Below are 17,474 nucleotides of genomic sequence, written 5' to 3' on the forward strand. Positions count from 1 at the left end.
GTCTGGATGATAATGTGGTAAACTGGATCAACAAATTTGCAGATAACACCAAGGTCTAGTGTGTAGTGGACAGTGAGGAAGACTATCAAAGCTTGCAGTAGGATCTGGACCAGCTGGAAAATGAGCTGAAAAATAGCAGATGGTATTTAATACAGACAAGTGTGAAGTAATGCACTTTGGGAGGACAAACCGGGGTAGGATTTACATGATCGGTGGTAGGGCACTGAGGAGTGTGGTAGAAGAGAGGGATCTAGGAATATAGATCCATAATTGCTTGAAAGTGGTATTACAGGTAGATAAGGTTGTAAAGAGAGCTTTTAGCACATTGTCCTTCATAAACAAAGTACTGATTACAGGAGTTGGGATGTTATGTTGAAGTTGTACAAGATGGTGGTTAAGCCTAATTTGGAGCATTGTGTCCAATTTTGGTCACCGACCTACAGGAAAGATGTCAGTAAGATTGGGAAAGTGCAGGGGAAATTTACAAGAATGTTGCCAGGACCTGAGGTATAAGGAAAGGTTGAATGGGTTTGGATGTTATTCCCCAGAGCGGGGGTTCCCAACCATTTTTCTGCCAATGAGCTTTGCCACTAACCAAGGAATCTGTGGACCCTAGGTTGTGAACCCTGACCTACAGCATAGGAGTATAAGGGGAGATTTGATAGAGGTATACAAAATTATGAAGAATATGGATAGTCTTTTTCCAGTGAGGTTGGGTAAGACTAGAATTGGAGATCGTGGGTTAAGGGTGAAAGGTGCAATGTTTAAGGGGAACATGAGGGGGAATTTCTTCGCTCAGAGCATGGTGAGAGTGTGGAACGAGCTGCTAGGGCAAGTGATGGGTGCCAGTTCGATTTCAACATTTCAGAGAAATTTGCATAGCTACACGGATGGGAGGTGTATGGAGGGACTAGGCTGTTTAAAGAGTTCAGCACAGAATAGATGGGCTGAAGAGCAAGTTTCTGTGCTGTTGTGATTTATGACTCCAATACGCTTGCTGGTACTGGAAGTAGTGAAGCTAAACTGCTTATTTTGCATGGAGATTGTTAAATCTCTTGAGTTTTGTAGTAGTAGTTTGCCGTTGTGTATTCCATCCTGTTCCCTACTAATGCCCGGACTTTGGTTGAGAGAATCTGAGGAGATGGCAAGTGTGATGTTGCCTAAAGTATATAACCTGATTCAGTAGCTATAGCATTTGTGTTTTGCCAAGTTGATTGTATGGTAAATGATGATTCAGAGATGTTGATGTTGGAGGCTCTGTGGTGATAGTGCCTTGAATTCATGGAAGGTATTTTAATCGTCAGAGATAGTGATTAATACTGAATGTAATAACCACTACCAGCCAGAGCCTGAGTGTAGTCTGGTCTTGCTGGATACAAGTAGGAGCTGCTTGCTTATGGAAAGAATCTTGATTGAAACAGGACACTGTGATACTAGATAGTTACAGAACGGGGAGTGGAAAGCTTGAGCCTAGACTGCTGCTCTGAGGAATTCATGGTGTCATACGGCTGAGATTTAAATGTCAACAGCTACTGCTGGTGCTATGGTGTTCGTTTCCCTTTGATCCCTAGAAATGTTAACAGTACTGCTGTTCATTGATTGTTCTGCATTCCTTGGCCAGTGTACTGTAGCAGTCTCTACATGGTCATGCAGAGTGAATGTGAATGAAGTGCTACTTTAACAGAGTGCTAATGTGGGAATTGGTTACTTCTGGTTTATTGACCTGCATTTGCCAGGTTCATTTTGCTCATTTTTTAAAAATGATAATCTCCTGGATAATCTCTGAGATGGAAGGTTTTTATTTTGGAAAATTAGAGCTTCCACATTTCTATCCTTCATTCCCTCAGTAACTTGGGTTACATCACTACTGGGGAGGATGACTGTTCTACTTTTGAGAACTGTTAATCACTAATTAGTGATCAACAATTAACTAATTCCTCTTAGCTATTTTTATCCAGTACACTGACAGCATTTTGAGATATGGCAGATGTGAAGTTCCCAGGGAGCATGCAGAAAGGGTTTACTAGAATGTTACCAATGTTGAGTGGGCACCTGGCCAAGTGGTTAAGGCATTGGACTAGCGACCTGAAGGTTGTGAGTTCGAGCCCCAGCTGAGGGAACGTGTTGTGTCCTTGAGCAAGGCTCTTAATCACACATTGCTCTGCGAGGACACTGGCGCCAAGCTGTATGGGTCCTAATGCCCTTCCCTTGGACAACATTGGTGTCGTGGAGAGGGGAGATTTGCAGCATGGGCAACTGCTGGTTTTCCATACAAACTTGCCCAGGCCCGCGCCCTGGAGACGTATTTTATAGGACACGTGAGAAAGAATGGAGCAATGGGACTGTTGGGGTTGCATCACTTAGGATCCAGCACTGACTCAATGAGATGAATGAGCCCAACCTTTGTTGTAACAATATAGTGATTCAGTTAGTATCTTTTTTAAAAAGAGTACCAGAATTCTCTCTGTACATGTAGCCAAATATTGTGATTCCTATTGTATCTTCAGCACTGGTAGAAAGAGAACAAAATTCTGCAGATGGATTTTGGGGAGGGAGGAAAGAGATTGAAAACCAGAACCTCTCAAAGTACTATCAGTGAATTACTGTGAATAAGAGGAGTGAGGTTTGATGATTGCGACTGAAGAGATGGTGCAGAAAGGAAGGTTTTATATCCCTACAGCATTGGGACAGGTTCCTGTACAGGCTGCATCAGTTGCATCTCAATAAAACATGACCAATATTCCAGCTGGGCTATTTGTTGGTACTACGAACGCAGGGTGACACGAATTTGACAGGGCAATGGGAATAAGGATGTAAAATTAGATAAAGTTTACACAAAGGATTTGTCTTTTTTGTGTGTTAGGTAGTACGGATGACCCAACAGCAGGAAAACCTTAAGTTTCTATCTCACTTCAAAAGGAAATTCATTATTCACAAAGGAAAAAGGAAAGCTCCAGAGAATGGACTGCAGCCCAGCCTCTACCATGTTCGGACCAATGGTAGTGCCCTCTGCTCCAGGTTTGACTTTACAGATTTGTCTTCAATGTGTGTTGTTCCTTTTCCTTCTTTCCTTTTTGCCAATGGACACCAAATCTGTTTTAGGAGCAGGGGCCAAAACTTTTCCTGGGTCATCTCATTACTTTGAGGATACGGTTGTCACTATAGAGAATGGTTTTCATTGATAGCCATCTTCTTCAAGGACTCTTGTTCTCAATATTTATTGCTTATTTATTTATTATTATTTTTATCTTTCTTGTATTTGCATAATTTGAGCATATTGGTTATTTATCCGCCCTGTTGGGTGTGGTCTTTCACTGATTTTAGCGTGTTTCTTGTGTTTACTGTGAGTGATTCTCAGGGTTGTATGTGGTGACATACATGTACTTTTATCTTAAATTTACTTTGAAATCTGAACTTTGCACTAACCTTACTTCCCCTGAATGTATGTCATAAACTATATCTTTGCACTATTTGCATAAAGATTTATTCTGGATTCCCCTTTTGGTTTGCTTAATTTCTTGTAATAATGTCCTTTTGGTTCTGATGCACCTTCTCTGATTTAAATGTTAATGCCCAGAGATGGGTAGAAGGTATGAAGTTCACATTTTAATGAATATTTGTTGTTTCCAGGTGTATCCAGATCAGCACAGATTCTAGTATGTTAAACTCAGAGTTTTGTTACATCCTTAAGGTAATTTATGAGCAATTTATCTTAAATTGAAGTAATACTCTCACCCTATGCCCTGTGTATAATCAGGCACTGTACAAGTTTCTAGGCCTGTTGAATAAAATTTTACTGGAAGATGGGATATTAACCTTAAGGGGCAGTGTTATTGTATTAGTGTTGGTCAGACAGCTGGAATGTGTACAATCTCTGGATTGCTACCTGTGCTACACACCGGTGAGAATAAGAATAGGATTATTTAGCAGGTGAACACATAGCTGAGGAATTGGAGCAACGTTTCAAATTTCTGGATCATTGGGATCTCTTCTAGGGAAGGCATGACCTGTACGAAACGGACAGGCTACACCTGAACGTAAGGGGGACAAATGTCCTTGTGGGCTGGTTTGCTAGAGCTATTGGGGAGGGTTTAAACTAATTTGGCAGGGGGGCTGTTTGTTTACAGGCAGAGATGGTGTGTAGTGAGACTGTCAGGAAGGATGATAGGGCAGAATTACAGTCAGTGGGATGAGTTGCATTGTAAAAGGGGGACAAAATTGAAAAGGATGACAAATACAGGACTGAAGGTGTTAAATTTTAATGCACACAGTATACAGAATAAGGTAGATCATCTTGCAGCACAGTTAGAGATTGGCAGGTATGATGTTGTGGGCATCACTGAGTCATGGCTGAAAGAAGATTATAGTTGGGAGCTTAACATCCAAGGATATGAATTGTATCAAAAGGACAGGCAGGTAGGCAGAGGAGGTGGCGTGGCTCTGTTGGTTTAAAACAAAAATCAAATCACATCCTTAGAAAGAAGTGACATAGGATTGGAAGATGTAAACATCTACCTGTGGGTAGAGTTAAGAGTTGCAAGGGTCCTGATGGGAGTGATATATAGGCCTCCAAACAGTAACCAGGATATGGGCTACAAATTACAACATGGGGGATTTCAACATAGTTAGTTTGGGGAAAATCAGGTTGGTGTTGGATCCCAAGAGAGAACTTGTAAAATGTCTATGACAGGGGTAGGCAACCTTAAGCACAAATGAGCATGCATTATTTATTTATTTGAGGTAAAACATAACTAGATTTATTTAAATGGATAATTCCCATATTTCAAGTTTTTTATGGCATTTATCTGGCCCACTGTCTGCTCATTAATATGCGATCCGGCCCACAGAGGCAGAAAGATTGCCGACCCCCTGGTCTATGAGATGGCTTTTTAGAGCAGCTTATGGTTGAGCCCACTAAGGGATCAGCTGTTCTGGATTGGTTGTTTAATGAACCAGATTCGATTAGGGAGCTTAAGATGAAGGAAGCCTGAGGAGGCAGTGAACATAATATAGTATTCACCTTGCAATTTGAGAGGAAGAAGCTAGTTACATGTATCAGTATGACAACGGAGTAAAGGGAATTAGAGGCATGAAAGAGTGGCTGGCACAAGTTGATTGGAAGGGGACACTAGCAGAGTTCATTGCAGAGCAGTAATGGCTGAACTTCTGGGACCAACTTGGAAGGTGCAGTATAGATACATGCTAAAGAAGAGGAAGTATTCCAAAGGGTGGATGATACAACTGTGACTGACAAGGGAAGTCAAAGCCAACATAAAAGCAAAAGAGAGAGCATATAATAAAACAAAAATTAATAGCAAGTCAGAGGATTGGGAAACTTTTAAAAGCCAACAGAATGCAATTTTTAAAAAATGCCATGGGGGTTGGGGGGGGAAGCTGGCTAGCTTTTCTCGTATATAAAGTGTAAAAGAAAGTCAAGAGTAGACTTCTGGAAAATGATGTTGGACTGGTAGTAATAGGGGACAAAGAAATGGCAGGCAAACCGAATAAGCAGGAAAGATATTACAGCAAGGATAGAGGATTGGCTGATTGGCAGGAGGCAAAGATTGGGAATTAAAAGAGCCACCTCTGGCTGTTGGGACCAATTATTTTTACATTGCATATTATTTGGATGGTGGAATTGATGGGTTTGCGGCCAACTTTGCAGGCACAACAGTGATAGGTGGAGGAACAGGTAGTGTTGAGGAAGAAGGGTGGCTGCAGAAGGTCTTGGATTAGGAGTATGAGCAAGAAGTGGTAGATAGAATACGGTGTCAGGAAGTGTATGGTGATGCACTTTGGCAGAAGGAATAAAGGCTTAGACCATTTTCTAAATGGGGAGAAAATTAAAAATCGGAGGTACAAAGAGACTTGGGAGTCTTTGTGTAGGGTTCCCTTAAGGTTAATTGGCAGTTTGAGTTGGTGGTGAGGCAGATTAGCATTCATTTCAAGAGGACTAGAATATAAAAGCAAGGATGCAATGCTGAGGCTTTATAAGACACTGGTGAGGCCTCACTGGATTATTGTGAGCAGTTTTGGGCCCTTATGTGCCGACATTGGAGAGGGTTCAGAGGAAGAGGTTCACAAGAATGATTCTGGGAATGAAAAGCTTATCATATGAGCCACGATTGATGGCGCTGGGCCTGTACTCACTAGAATTTTGAAGAATGAGGGGTGGGGGCATCTCTCTGAAACCTATCGAATGGTGAAGGGTCTAGATAGAGCGCATGTGGGGAGGGTGTTTCCTATGGTGGGGGAATCTAGGACCAGGGGGCACAGCCTCAGAATAGAGGGGTGACCATTTAGAATGGAGTTGAAGAATTTCTTTAGCCAGGTGGTGGTGAATCTGTAGAACTCATTGCTCCAGCCTATTGTGCAGGCCAGGTTATTGCATGCATTTAAGGCAGAGGTTGATAGGTTGTTGATTTGTCGGTGTGAAAGATTATGGGGAGAAGGCACGAGAACAGGGTTGAGAGGGAAATGGATCATCCATGATGAAATGGCAGAACAGATTCTTATGGGCCGAATGGCCTAATTCTGCTCCTATGTTTTTTGGTCTTGTGGTAATCCAGGGATGAGTTGCATTTGCTTTCTCAGCTGTCTTTGTTTGTTGTCCATCTTCAGTGCATGCACAAATTGGTCAGAGTGCCTGCTTCTTGCATGTAAATGGTGCTTTCTTTAAATATTCAATATGAAGAATTCATCTATACTATTTGCATACTATCTATGCTAATTCCTCAGGTTCCCTTTGAGAGTATTGATAACCAAGGTATTGTCTATACCTGGGTTGGACGTGCAGCGGACCCAGATGAGGCCAAACTTGCTGAAGATATCATGAATAATATGTTTGATGAGACATATAGCAAACAGGTGAATGTTCCTTCAAAATTATCTTAAATTATACTTCATTTTCTGTTTGTAAAATCACTTTCTATCCTGAGATAGTTAAAGTTGCTTTGAATTGACACGGGAACCAAAGGCCAATTACCTCTTAATCACTTTAAATTTTGCTCCAGTAGAGCTGGTGTGTATAGTGAGCCCATCACCTTGCTAGTCTCATTTTGTTTCAGTGGCTCAGACAGACCTTCCTTTAATGTTCTTCTTGTGACTTCTCTATTCACCACCTTCCACTGTAATTTCTCCCTTTTTATTTTGGTACCCTGGAGAAAGGATATCATTGTCAGTGATGAGCCACCTGAATGAGGTCTATCTGATTAAAAACAAAGTGCAGAGTTAATTCCGCGTATGCTTTAGAACTACATTGTATAATTGTGATCCACTGAACATGAAATAAATTGGGTAATATGAAGGAGGTGGATGCAGATGACAATGCCCATTACACAATTTCTTGATCTTCTGAGCCTTTTTTTAGAAAATTCTGTTGCTACCAGTAGGTGTATAAAATTTTGTCATTAGTAAGAACTGAGCAATTTAAACTCCACAGCTCCTCCTTGACCCACCAAGCTCCTCCAGCTTTTTTTTTGCTTTAGATTCCAATTTGCTTTATTTTAGGTAATCAATGAAGGTGAGGAGCCTGAGAATTTCTTCTGGGTTGGAATAGGTGGAGAGAAGCAATACGATGAAGATGCAGAGTACATGAAGCACTCTAGGCTTTTTAGGTAAGTGAGCAGAGATCTTATTGCTGGGGGGAGGGACTATGTGTACCATAAGAGTTCTGAGCTACCCCATGATACAACCTGTAAGCACTATGTGGTTATACAAGAAATTGGCTACAAGCTTCAGTCTTTGTCATGTTAGCTTGCCCCTGGTCATGATGCAAGGAGTTTTACATTTAATTTGTGGTCATGATCTGGGGTTTAGTCTCTGAAAGGTGATGCATTAGCTGCTCTGAAAAGAGAAGTGGATTATTAGAAGAAAACTAACAGGACTACAGCTAAAGTGCTGTGCAGTGGGACTGCACAAGACCAACTTAAGCACCGTGGCCTCTATCTGATGTTGCTTGAGTTCTGGAAAAGTGGTGGGATAACCACTGAATGTGACATTTTACACTGTTCTTCCTTTAAGGTGCTCCAATGAGAAAGGTTATTTCTGTGTGTCGGAAAAGTGTTCGGACTTCTGTCAGGATGACCTTGCAGATGATGATATCATGTTACTTGACAATGGAAAAGAGGTTGGTACTGAGTGAATGAGAAAGAGGAACCAAGCTAAAATTTAAGCATGATGAATTTATTTTGGTGATGTACTGAGTTAAATGAGTCACCTTTATAGGGTACACTTGTTTTTGGAAATAATCTTTATAAATATATATAAAGTGATAGGTTCTTAATCACAGATGCAGTTGTCAGCACACAACTGCCAAACGCAAACTGGGTGAATTTTAGCAGTGTGTTGTATATAAACATTGAAAATGCTCTTACATCTTAATTTATCTGGACTGCACTTTCGCTGTTGCACTTTATTCTGCATTGTTATTGTTTTACCTGGTTCCATCGCAATCACTGTAATGATTTGAGCTCTTTGTATCAGGATACACTGAAAACCTTGTCTTGGATTTGACAATAATAAACCAATTTCAAAAAGGCTATGCAAATGGACTTAATAGAGCTGGTCTTTTGATCCCTGTATTGTTGCAAGGTAACAATGTGTGGAATTGTTATATTGGCCTACAATGCATTTGGGTAATGGAATTGCAGGTAAGAATATCTGAAGAAGGGTCTTAACCCAAAACTTCAACAACTTACTCTTTTCCATAGATGTAGCTGACCTGCTGAGTTCTTCTGGCATTGTGTGTGTTGCTGAGATCATCTGTGATTAATTGTACCACTGTTGCACAGAGAACACAAGGCAAAATTGGAATTACGACTGGAATCACATTGTAGATGCCCTGTAGGAAACCACAGTACTATTGCTAGAATAGAAAATACTAGGAAAAGGGTAAAGTCAGATGCCCAGTTTAGAATTTTTTTTTCTTCTGACTTTTCAGGTTTACATGTGGGTAGGAACACAGACCAGTCAAGTGGAGATCAAACTAAGTCTCAAGGCTTGCCAAGTAAGTGAAAGATTTACAAACAGTGATAAAGACACTCTGGTCAATTCCATTGAAAGAAATGCAAAACCACAAGATCTACACCTAACTCAAAGAGGGTGTAAAATCTGCCAGTTACAGTCTCCCTACTTCATCTGGATAATTGAAACAGGTTTCTTTCTGGGAAGTTACATCACCTCAAACAGAAATCGATCCAGCTTTGCCTTGAAGATTTAAGCCATTCAAGAAACCCACTGTTTTCATGGAATTAAATCATTACGAAGGGGAAAAAAGATTATGAGAGAAAACTGGCAGGGAACATAAAAACGGACTGTAAAAGCTTTTATAGATATGTAAAAGGAAAAGACTGGTAAAGACAAATGTAGGTCCCCTGCAGACAGAAACAGGTGAATTGATTATGGGGAGCAAGGATATGGCAGACCAATTGAATAATTACTTTGGTTCTGTCTTCACTAAGGAGGACATAAATAATCTTCCAGAAATAGTAGGGGACAGAGGGTCCAGTGAGATGGAGGAACTGAGCGAAATACATGTTAGTAGGGAAGTGGTGTTAGGTAAATTGAAGGGATTGAGGGCAGTTAAATCCCCAGGGCCAGATGGTCTGCATCCTAGAGCGCTTAAGGAAGTAGCCCAAGAAATAGTGGATGCATTAGTGATAATTTTTCAAAACTCGTTAGATTCTGGATTAGTTCCTGAGGATTGGAGGGTGGCTAATGTAACTCCACTTTTTAAAAAAGGAGGGAGAGAGAAACCGGGGAATTAGAGACCGGTTAGCCTAACGTCGGTGGTGGGGAAACTGCTGGAGTCAGTTATCAAGGATGTGATAACAACACATTTGGAAAGCGGTGAAATCATCGGACAAAGTCAGCATGGATTTGTGAAAGGAAAATCATGTCTGACGAATCTCATAGAATTTTTTGAGGATGTAACTAGTAGAGTGGATAGGGGAGAACCAGTGGATGTGGTATATTTGGATTTTCAAAAGGCTTTTGACAAGGTCCCACACAGGAGATTAGTGTGCAAACTTAAAGCACATGGTATTGGGGGTAAGGTATTGATGTGGGTGGAGAATTGGTTAGCAGACAGGAAGCAAAGAGTGGGAATAAACGGGACCTTTTCAGAATGGCAGGCAGTGACTAGTGGGGTACCGCAAGGCTCAGTGCTGGGACCCCAGTTGTTTACAATATATATTAATGACTTGGATGAGGGAATTAAATGCAGCATCTCCAAGTTTGGGGATGACACGAAGCTGGGTGGCAGTGTTAGCTGTGAGGAGGATGCTAAGAGAGTGCAGGGTGACTTAGATAGGTTGGGTGAGTGGGCAAATTCATGGCAGATGCAATTTAATGTGGATAAATGTGAAGTTATCCACTTTGGTGGCAAAAATAGGAAAACAGATTATTATCTGAATGGTGGCTGATTGGGAGGTGCAACGAGACCTGGGTGTCATTATATACCGGTCATTGAAAGTGGGCATGCAGGTACAGCAGGCGGTGAAAAAGGCGAATGGTATGCTGGCATTTATAGCGAGAGGATTCGAGTACAGGAGCAGGGAGGTACTACTGCAGTTGTACAAGGCCTTGGTGAGACCACACCTGGAGTATTGTGTGCAGTTTTGGTCCCCTAATCTGAGGAAAGACATCCTTGCCATAGAGGGAGTACAAAGAAGGTTCACCAGATTGATTCCTGGGATGGCAGGACTTTCATATGAAGAAAGACTGGATGAACTGGGCTTGTACTCGTTGGAATTTAGAAGATTGAGGGGGGATCTGATTGAAACGTATAAAATCCTAAAGGGATTGGACAGGCTAGATGTAGGAAGATTGTTCCCGATGTTAGGGAAGTCCAGAACGAGGGGCCACAGTTTGAGGATAGAGCGGAAGCCTTTTAGGACCGAGATTAGGAAAAACTTCTTCACACAGAGAGTGGTGAATCTGTGGAATTCTCTGCCACAGGAAACAGTTGAGGCCAGTTCATTGGCTATATTTAAGAGGGAGTTAGATATGGCCCTTGTGGCTACGGGGATCAGGGGGTATGGAGGGAAGGCTGGGGCAGGGTTCTGAGTTGGATGATCAGCCATGATCATAATAAATGGCGGTGCAGGCTCGAACGGCCTACTCCTGCACCTATTTTCTATGTTTCTATCTCTGGCCACTGCATCTGTATCTGATGCAGCAGAACAAATCGTAAATCAGAGCAAAATTTTGTATTTCTTTCCTTGAACATTTCCATATTTGTTAATTCATATTTTGTAATTTTTTTTAGTAAACCTTTATCAGCCATGTAACAAAGCTATTTCTCTTTATAGGTTTATATCCAACACTTGAGAGCCAAAGACAGCGAACATCCACGTAAATTACGGCTAGTCCGGAAAGGGAATGAACCCCATAACTTTACGCGCTGCTTTCATGCTTGGAGCATCTTCAAAAAACCACCTGCTTAAGCACTTGCCCTGGAATGGGCCATTTTTTTTGACCATTCCGTTACACAGAAATAGGATGAGTAGTGAGGGAGTCTGCCCTCACAAGGATGTTTTTTAAAGCAAAATTTTGCTCTGCTCAAAGCATTTTTTTTTTCCATTCAGCTGCCTGGAACTGCACTGAAGACTTGATCAGCCTGCTGTTAGTCTATAACTGAGATAGTATATAGTTATGTTCTTTGGGTGAAGAAAGGATGTTACTGCTGGATCAGGAATAGAATTGGGGTGTATCCTAATTTAAAACTTTCTACACTAATGCACAGCCTGATTTATGCTGTGTGATCGAACTTGGTGCTCAGTGTGAAACCAATATTCCTCCCTCTGTCAGTTTCAAGAATGTTACTGTGCCAGGTCTGCACTTCAGAAATCATAATTATATAAAAAGGGTGATGCTATCAGTTGAAATGGTTTGGATGTGCTGATAAATTTAACTAGAGCCATTGTGGAAATCGGTTCCATAATCCCTGTTGGCCAAAACCTTAAATGATGCTTTGGGAGGAAAGTCAGTGCCAAAATAAAGCATTATTTAATTTCAAATGTCTGGTGGTCTATAACTTTGAGAAGAATTTCAAAAAGTAATAAAAATTTGATTATTGTACAATTTGCATTAGCCAAAACATAGAAGAACCACCAGTGTTACATTTTTTTTATTATATGGTTACAAAGCTAAGGAATTCCATTGTGATCTTGAATAGTGATAGTTGGGCATTTAGAATTATTTTACCCTGAAAATGGATGATCACAAACTAGCCTTGGTGTGATGTCAAAGCAATTTTATTAAGACATTTTTGACATGTAATAAGTTATTTAATTCGTGAAAATAAACAAAGTGCTAGCATATAGTTTCTGAAGGAATAATATTGTTCTTACTCGTGCTATATGTAATAATTATAGATCATAGAAAGCTACAGCACATTACAGGCCCTTCAGCCCACAATGTCATGCTGACACTGTAACCTACTCTAGAAACTGTCTAGAATTTCCCTACTGCATAGCCCTCTATTTCTAAGCTCCATGTGCCTATCTAAGAGTCTCTTAAAAGACCCGATTGTATCTGACTCCACCACAGTCACTGGCAGTGCGTACCCACCACTCTGGGAAAAACTTATCTCTGACATCCCCTTGATACCTATTTCAAGCACCTTAAAACTATGCCCCCTCATGTTAGCCATTTCAGCCCTGGGAAAAAGCCTCTGGCTATCCACACGCTCAATGCCTCTCATCCTCTGTCACTCCGAGGAGAAAAAGGCCAAGTTCATTCAACCTACTCTCATAAGGCACACTCTTGAATCCATACTTACTCTCACCTAGTCCCACTGACCTGCACTCAGCCCATAACCCTCCATTCCTTGCCTGTCCTTAAAGCTGTCCAATTTACCTTTAAATGACAACATCGAACCTGCCTCAACCACTTCTGCTAGAAGCTCGTTTCACACAGCTACCACTCTGAGTAAGGTTCCCCCTCATGTTACCCCTAAACTTTTGCCCTTCGACCCTCAACTTATGTCTTGTTTGAATCTCCCCCCAATCTCAATGGAAAAAGCTGATCCACGTCAACTCTATCTATCCCCCTCATAATTTTAAACACCTCTATCAAGTTTCCTCCCTCAACCTTCTACGTTCCAGAGAATAAAGACCCAACTTGTTCAATCTTTCTCTGTAACTTAGGTGATGAAACCTAGGTAACAGTCTAGTAAATCTTCTCTCTACACTCTCTATTTTGTTGATATCTTTCCTCCAATTCAGTGGCCAAGTAACATTGCTTTTAAATCTCTTTGCTGTATAGTACTGTATCTACATCCTTCCTGGAGTGAGGTGACCAGAACAGAACACAGTACTCCAAGTGGGGTCTAACTAAGGTCTTATGTTGCTGTAACATTACCTCACGGCTCCTGAACTCAATCCCACAGTTGATGAAAGCCAACACACCATACGTCTTCCTAACAACAGTCAACCTGTGCAGCAATTTTAAGTGTCCTATGGACATGGACCCCAAGATCTTGCTGATCCTCCACACTGCCAAGTCTTACCATTAATATTATATTTGGTCTTCAAATTTGACCTACTGAAATGAACCACTTCACACTTGTCTGGGTTGAACTCCATCTGCCATTTCTTAGCCCAGTTCTGCATCCTATCGCTGTCAACCTGTAACCTCTGATAACCCTCCAGACTATCCATAACTTGTTTATATACAAAGAAACTGCAGTAAAAGCAAAGTCCTTGGATCATACTGCTCAAGGCCAGTAAGGTAGGAAAATAATTCTAGGCAATATAAATCACTGACAACCTTAAAATTAGTAGGCAACAAATATGGTTGCAACAGGAAAATAAGGTGTGGGATGATAGAAAGGTATCAGAGCCTTCATTAGTTGTAGCTTTCACCTCCAGTCTCAGGTAACACACACATGTTGAGTCTCTACTATTGTAGTTCAAGGATCAACCTGACTGCAGGCACAGAGAAGACAACGTGATCTGACTAATAAAACCTATAATCAAGGCAATTGATTTTACAACATTGCCATTCACTGATAAATGAATAGTTTTGGGAATGAGCCACATCATTTGCAACCAAGATTTGCAAAGTTTGAAGTGAAAAGCTTGCCAAACTTTTAGGTCAACAGGAGAGGGGATTGCTGAGAACCTTCAGTATGCTTTCCATATCAATCAGTGAGGAGGAAAGATACACATTGTACCAAAAGCACAGGCAAGTAGGCAGAGGATGGAGTGCCTCTGTTTTAAAAAAATGAAATCAATTCTTTAGAACAGGTGACATAGGAACAAAACGGCAAGGGTAAAAAGATCCTGATGGGAGTTTTGTACAGGCCTCTGTTCAGCCAGGATATGGGCTACAAATTACAATGGGAGATAGAAAAGGCATGTAACAAGGGCAAGTCATGATAGTCGGGGGGGCGGGAGGTGAGGTGGATTTCAACATACAGCTAGATTGGGAAAATCAGCTTGGTGCTGACTCCTATGAGAGAGAATATGTAGAATGCCCCGGGCTTTTTAGAGCAACTAGGGAAACAACAATTCTGGATTGGGAGTTATGTAATGACCCAGATTTAACTAGGGAACTTAAGTTGAAGGAACTCTTAGGAGACAATGATCATAATGATAATTCACCCTTCCACGAGAAGCAGCAGCTAAAATCCGATGTATCAATATTACAGTGGAGTAAAGAAAATTAAAGAGGCAAGAGAGAAGAGCTGGCCAAAGCTGAGTGGAAAGGGACACTAGTAGAGATGTCAGAACTGCAATGATTGGTGTTTCTGGGGAAAATTAGGAAGGTATAGGAAAGATACATCCCAAAGATGAAGTAGTATTTTAAAGGTAGGATGAGGCAACTGAGGCTGATAAGAAAAGTCAGACAGTATATAATAAAGCAAAAAAAGTCAGTGAATGTTGTTTATTGGGTTTTCAGAAAGTCTCTCAACAAGGTGCCATGAGGCTGCTTAACAAGAGCCCATGGTATTGCAGGAAAAGTAACGCATGGATAGAAGATTAGATTATTGGCAGGCAACAAGGAGTGGAAATAAAGGGTGCATTTTTTTGGTTAGCTCCTGGTGACTAGTGGTGTGCCACAGAGACTGGTATTGGGCCCACTTTTCACATTGCACGTCAAATGATTTGGATGAAGGAATTGATGGCATATGACCAACTTTGTGGACGATACAAAGATAGGCTGAGGGACAGGTAGTATTGAGGAAACAGGGTGTCTGCAGAAGATTTTTCTCAGAGATCGGAAGCGAGAGGTGATTCACAGGTAAGTGTGCATTTAAAAACAATGCTTCACAAAGTTTCAGCATTGATACAGCAGCCAATCAGAGGTGGGGATTCATTAGCAAGGGCAATTAAAAAAGGCAGGGGCTAGGAGGTTGCTGTTATTGAAGTGGACAGTGTTAAAGAGTGGGGATTTGAGGCTTCAGCAAGAAGAGGCTTGAATGAAAAAAGGCAAAAAGCTGTAGTTTATTTATTGATTTCTTCTTTATACAGTGGCATGCAAAAGTTTGGGCACCCCTGGTCAAAATTTCTGTTACTGTGAATAGCTAAGCGAGTAAAAGATGACCTGATTTCCAAAAGGCATGAAGTTAAAGATGACCCATTTCTTTAAGCAAGATTACTTTATTTCCATCTTTTACAGTTTCAAAATAACAAAAAAGGAAAAGGGCCAGGAGCAAAAGTTTGGGCACCCTGCATGGTCAGTAATTGGTAACACCCCCTTTGGCAAGTATCACAGCTTGTAAACGCTTTCTGTAGCCAGCTAAGAGTCTTTCAATTCTCATTTGGGGGATTTTCGCCCATTCTTCCTTGCAAAAGGCTTCTAGTTCTGTGAGATTCTTGGGCCGTCTTGCATGCACTGCTCTTTTGAGGTCTATCCACAGATATTCGATGTTTAGATTGGGGGACTATGAGGGCCATGGCAAAACCTTCAGCTTGTGCCTCTTAAGGTAGTCCACTGGGGATTTTGAGGTGTGTTTAGGTTCATTATCCTGTTGTAGAAGCCGTCCTCTTTTCATCTTCAGCTTGTTTTTTCCCCCAGACGGTGTGATGTTTGCTTCATGACTTTGCTAGTATTTAATTGAATTCATTCTTCCCTCTACCAGTGAAATGTTCCCCATACCACTGGCTGCAACACAAGCCCAAAGCATGATCGATCCACCCCCATGCTTAACAGTTGGAGAGGGGTTCTTTTCAAGAAACTCTGCACCTTTTTTTTTCTCCATACCTTTGCTTATTGCGGCCAAAAAGTTCTATTTTAACTTCTCCAGTCCACAGGACTTTTTACCAAAATGCATCAGGCTTGTTTAGATGTTCCTTAGCAAACTTCTGACGCAAAATTTTGTGGTGAAGGCACAGGAAAGGTTTTCTTCCAATGACTGTTCCATGAAGGTCATATTTGTGCAGGTGTCGCTAAATCTTCCAGAGTCTGCTAAATCTTCCTGAAGGTCTTTTAGGCACCGAGTCTGGCTCTGTGGCTCGGAAGTTAGGCGGGAAGGAGAAAAAGAAGAGGCGAGGCCTAGTGATAGGGGATTCATTAGGGGCACAGACAAAAGGTTCTGTGGATAAGAACAATATTCCTGGATCGTATGCTGCCTTCCAGGTACCAGGGACCGGGATATCTGGGACCGAATTCTCAGCATTCTTAGGTGTGAGGGTGAGCAGCTAAAGGTCGTGGCCCACGTTGGTACCAATGGCCACAACAGAGGCCATGAAGTGAATTCAGGGAATTGGGTATTAAGTTAAAGGACAGGACCTCCAGGGTTGCAATCTCAGGATTGCTACCTGTGCCATGTGCAAGTGAGGCCAGAAATAGGAAGATCAGTTTATCACGTGGCTAAGGAGTTGGTGTAGGAGAGAGGGCTTCAGATTTTTGGATCATTGGGCTCTCTTCCAAAGAAGGTGGGACCTATCCAGAAGAGACGGTTTTTAGTTAAACTAATATCGCAGCGGGGAGATTTGCTAGTATGGCATGGGGGAGGGGAGCAGGATGGTTAAAAATTGAGTTGCAGGGGCAATGGGAACCAAAGTTCCAGAACAGATGGTGGAGAGGTTGTGGACGCAGATGTTGCCAAGACCTCAAAGTCAGAAATCAAAAGGTTGAGCAGGGTGCGACTAATGCAATGAGTTGTGTATATTTCAAGACAAGCAGTATTGTGGGAAAGGCCGATCAACACATGGAATTACAATATTGTAACCCTTAGTAAGAATTGGTTACAGGAGGGACACGAATGACAGCTCAACATTCTGGGGTACAATTGTTTTAGACACGACAGTGCGGGAGGGATGGGTGACGTTACTAGTCAGTGAAATGTTCACGGGAGTGCTCAATCAGGATAGACTGGGGAACACATCTAGTGAGACCTCAAGAGTAAAACTGAAATAAGAAAGGTATGACTATGTCAATTGAGCTACATATAGACCACCCCCCCCCACAAGGAAAAAAGTCTGCTGGATTTAGAGGAACAAATTACTAGCGAGATCGCGGAC

The 17,474-nt window shown here is 41.6% G+C and overlaps 1 protein-coding gene across 1 annotated transcript in view; it reads left to right on the top strand.

The window, feature by feature from the left end:
- The window catches only part of flii (FLII actin remodeling protein), a 64,790-nt gene extending 52,439 nt beyond the window's left edge, over window positions 1-12,351 (top strand). Inside the window, exons 24-30 of the mRNA XM_063058774.1 lie at window positions 2,864-3,018; window positions 3,631-3,691; window positions 6,739-6,867; window positions 7,510-7,616; window positions 8,023-8,128; window positions 8,942-9,007; window positions 11,313-12,351. Coding sequence (XP_062914844.1) covers window positions 2,864-3,018; window positions 3,631-3,691; window positions 6,739-6,867; window positions 7,510-7,616; window positions 8,023-8,128; window positions 8,942-9,007; window positions 11,313-11,447 — 759 coding nt within the window. The 3' untranslated portion in view covers window positions 11,448-12,351. The remainder of the gene's footprint in view (window positions 1-2,863; window positions 3,019-3,630; window positions 3,692-6,738; window positions 6,868-7,509; window positions 7,617-8,022; window positions 8,129-8,941; window positions 9,008-11,312) is intronic.
- The last annotated feature ends 5,123 nt before the right edge of the window (window positions 12,352-17,474 follow it).

This window comes from Mobula hypostoma, chromosome 9 (assembly GCF_963921235.1).
Source record: "Mobula hypostoma chromosome 9, sMobHyp1.1, whole genome shotgun sequence".
NCBI lineage: Eukaryota > Metazoa > Chordata > Chondrichthyes > Myliobatiformes > Myliobatidae > Mobula > Mobula hypostoma.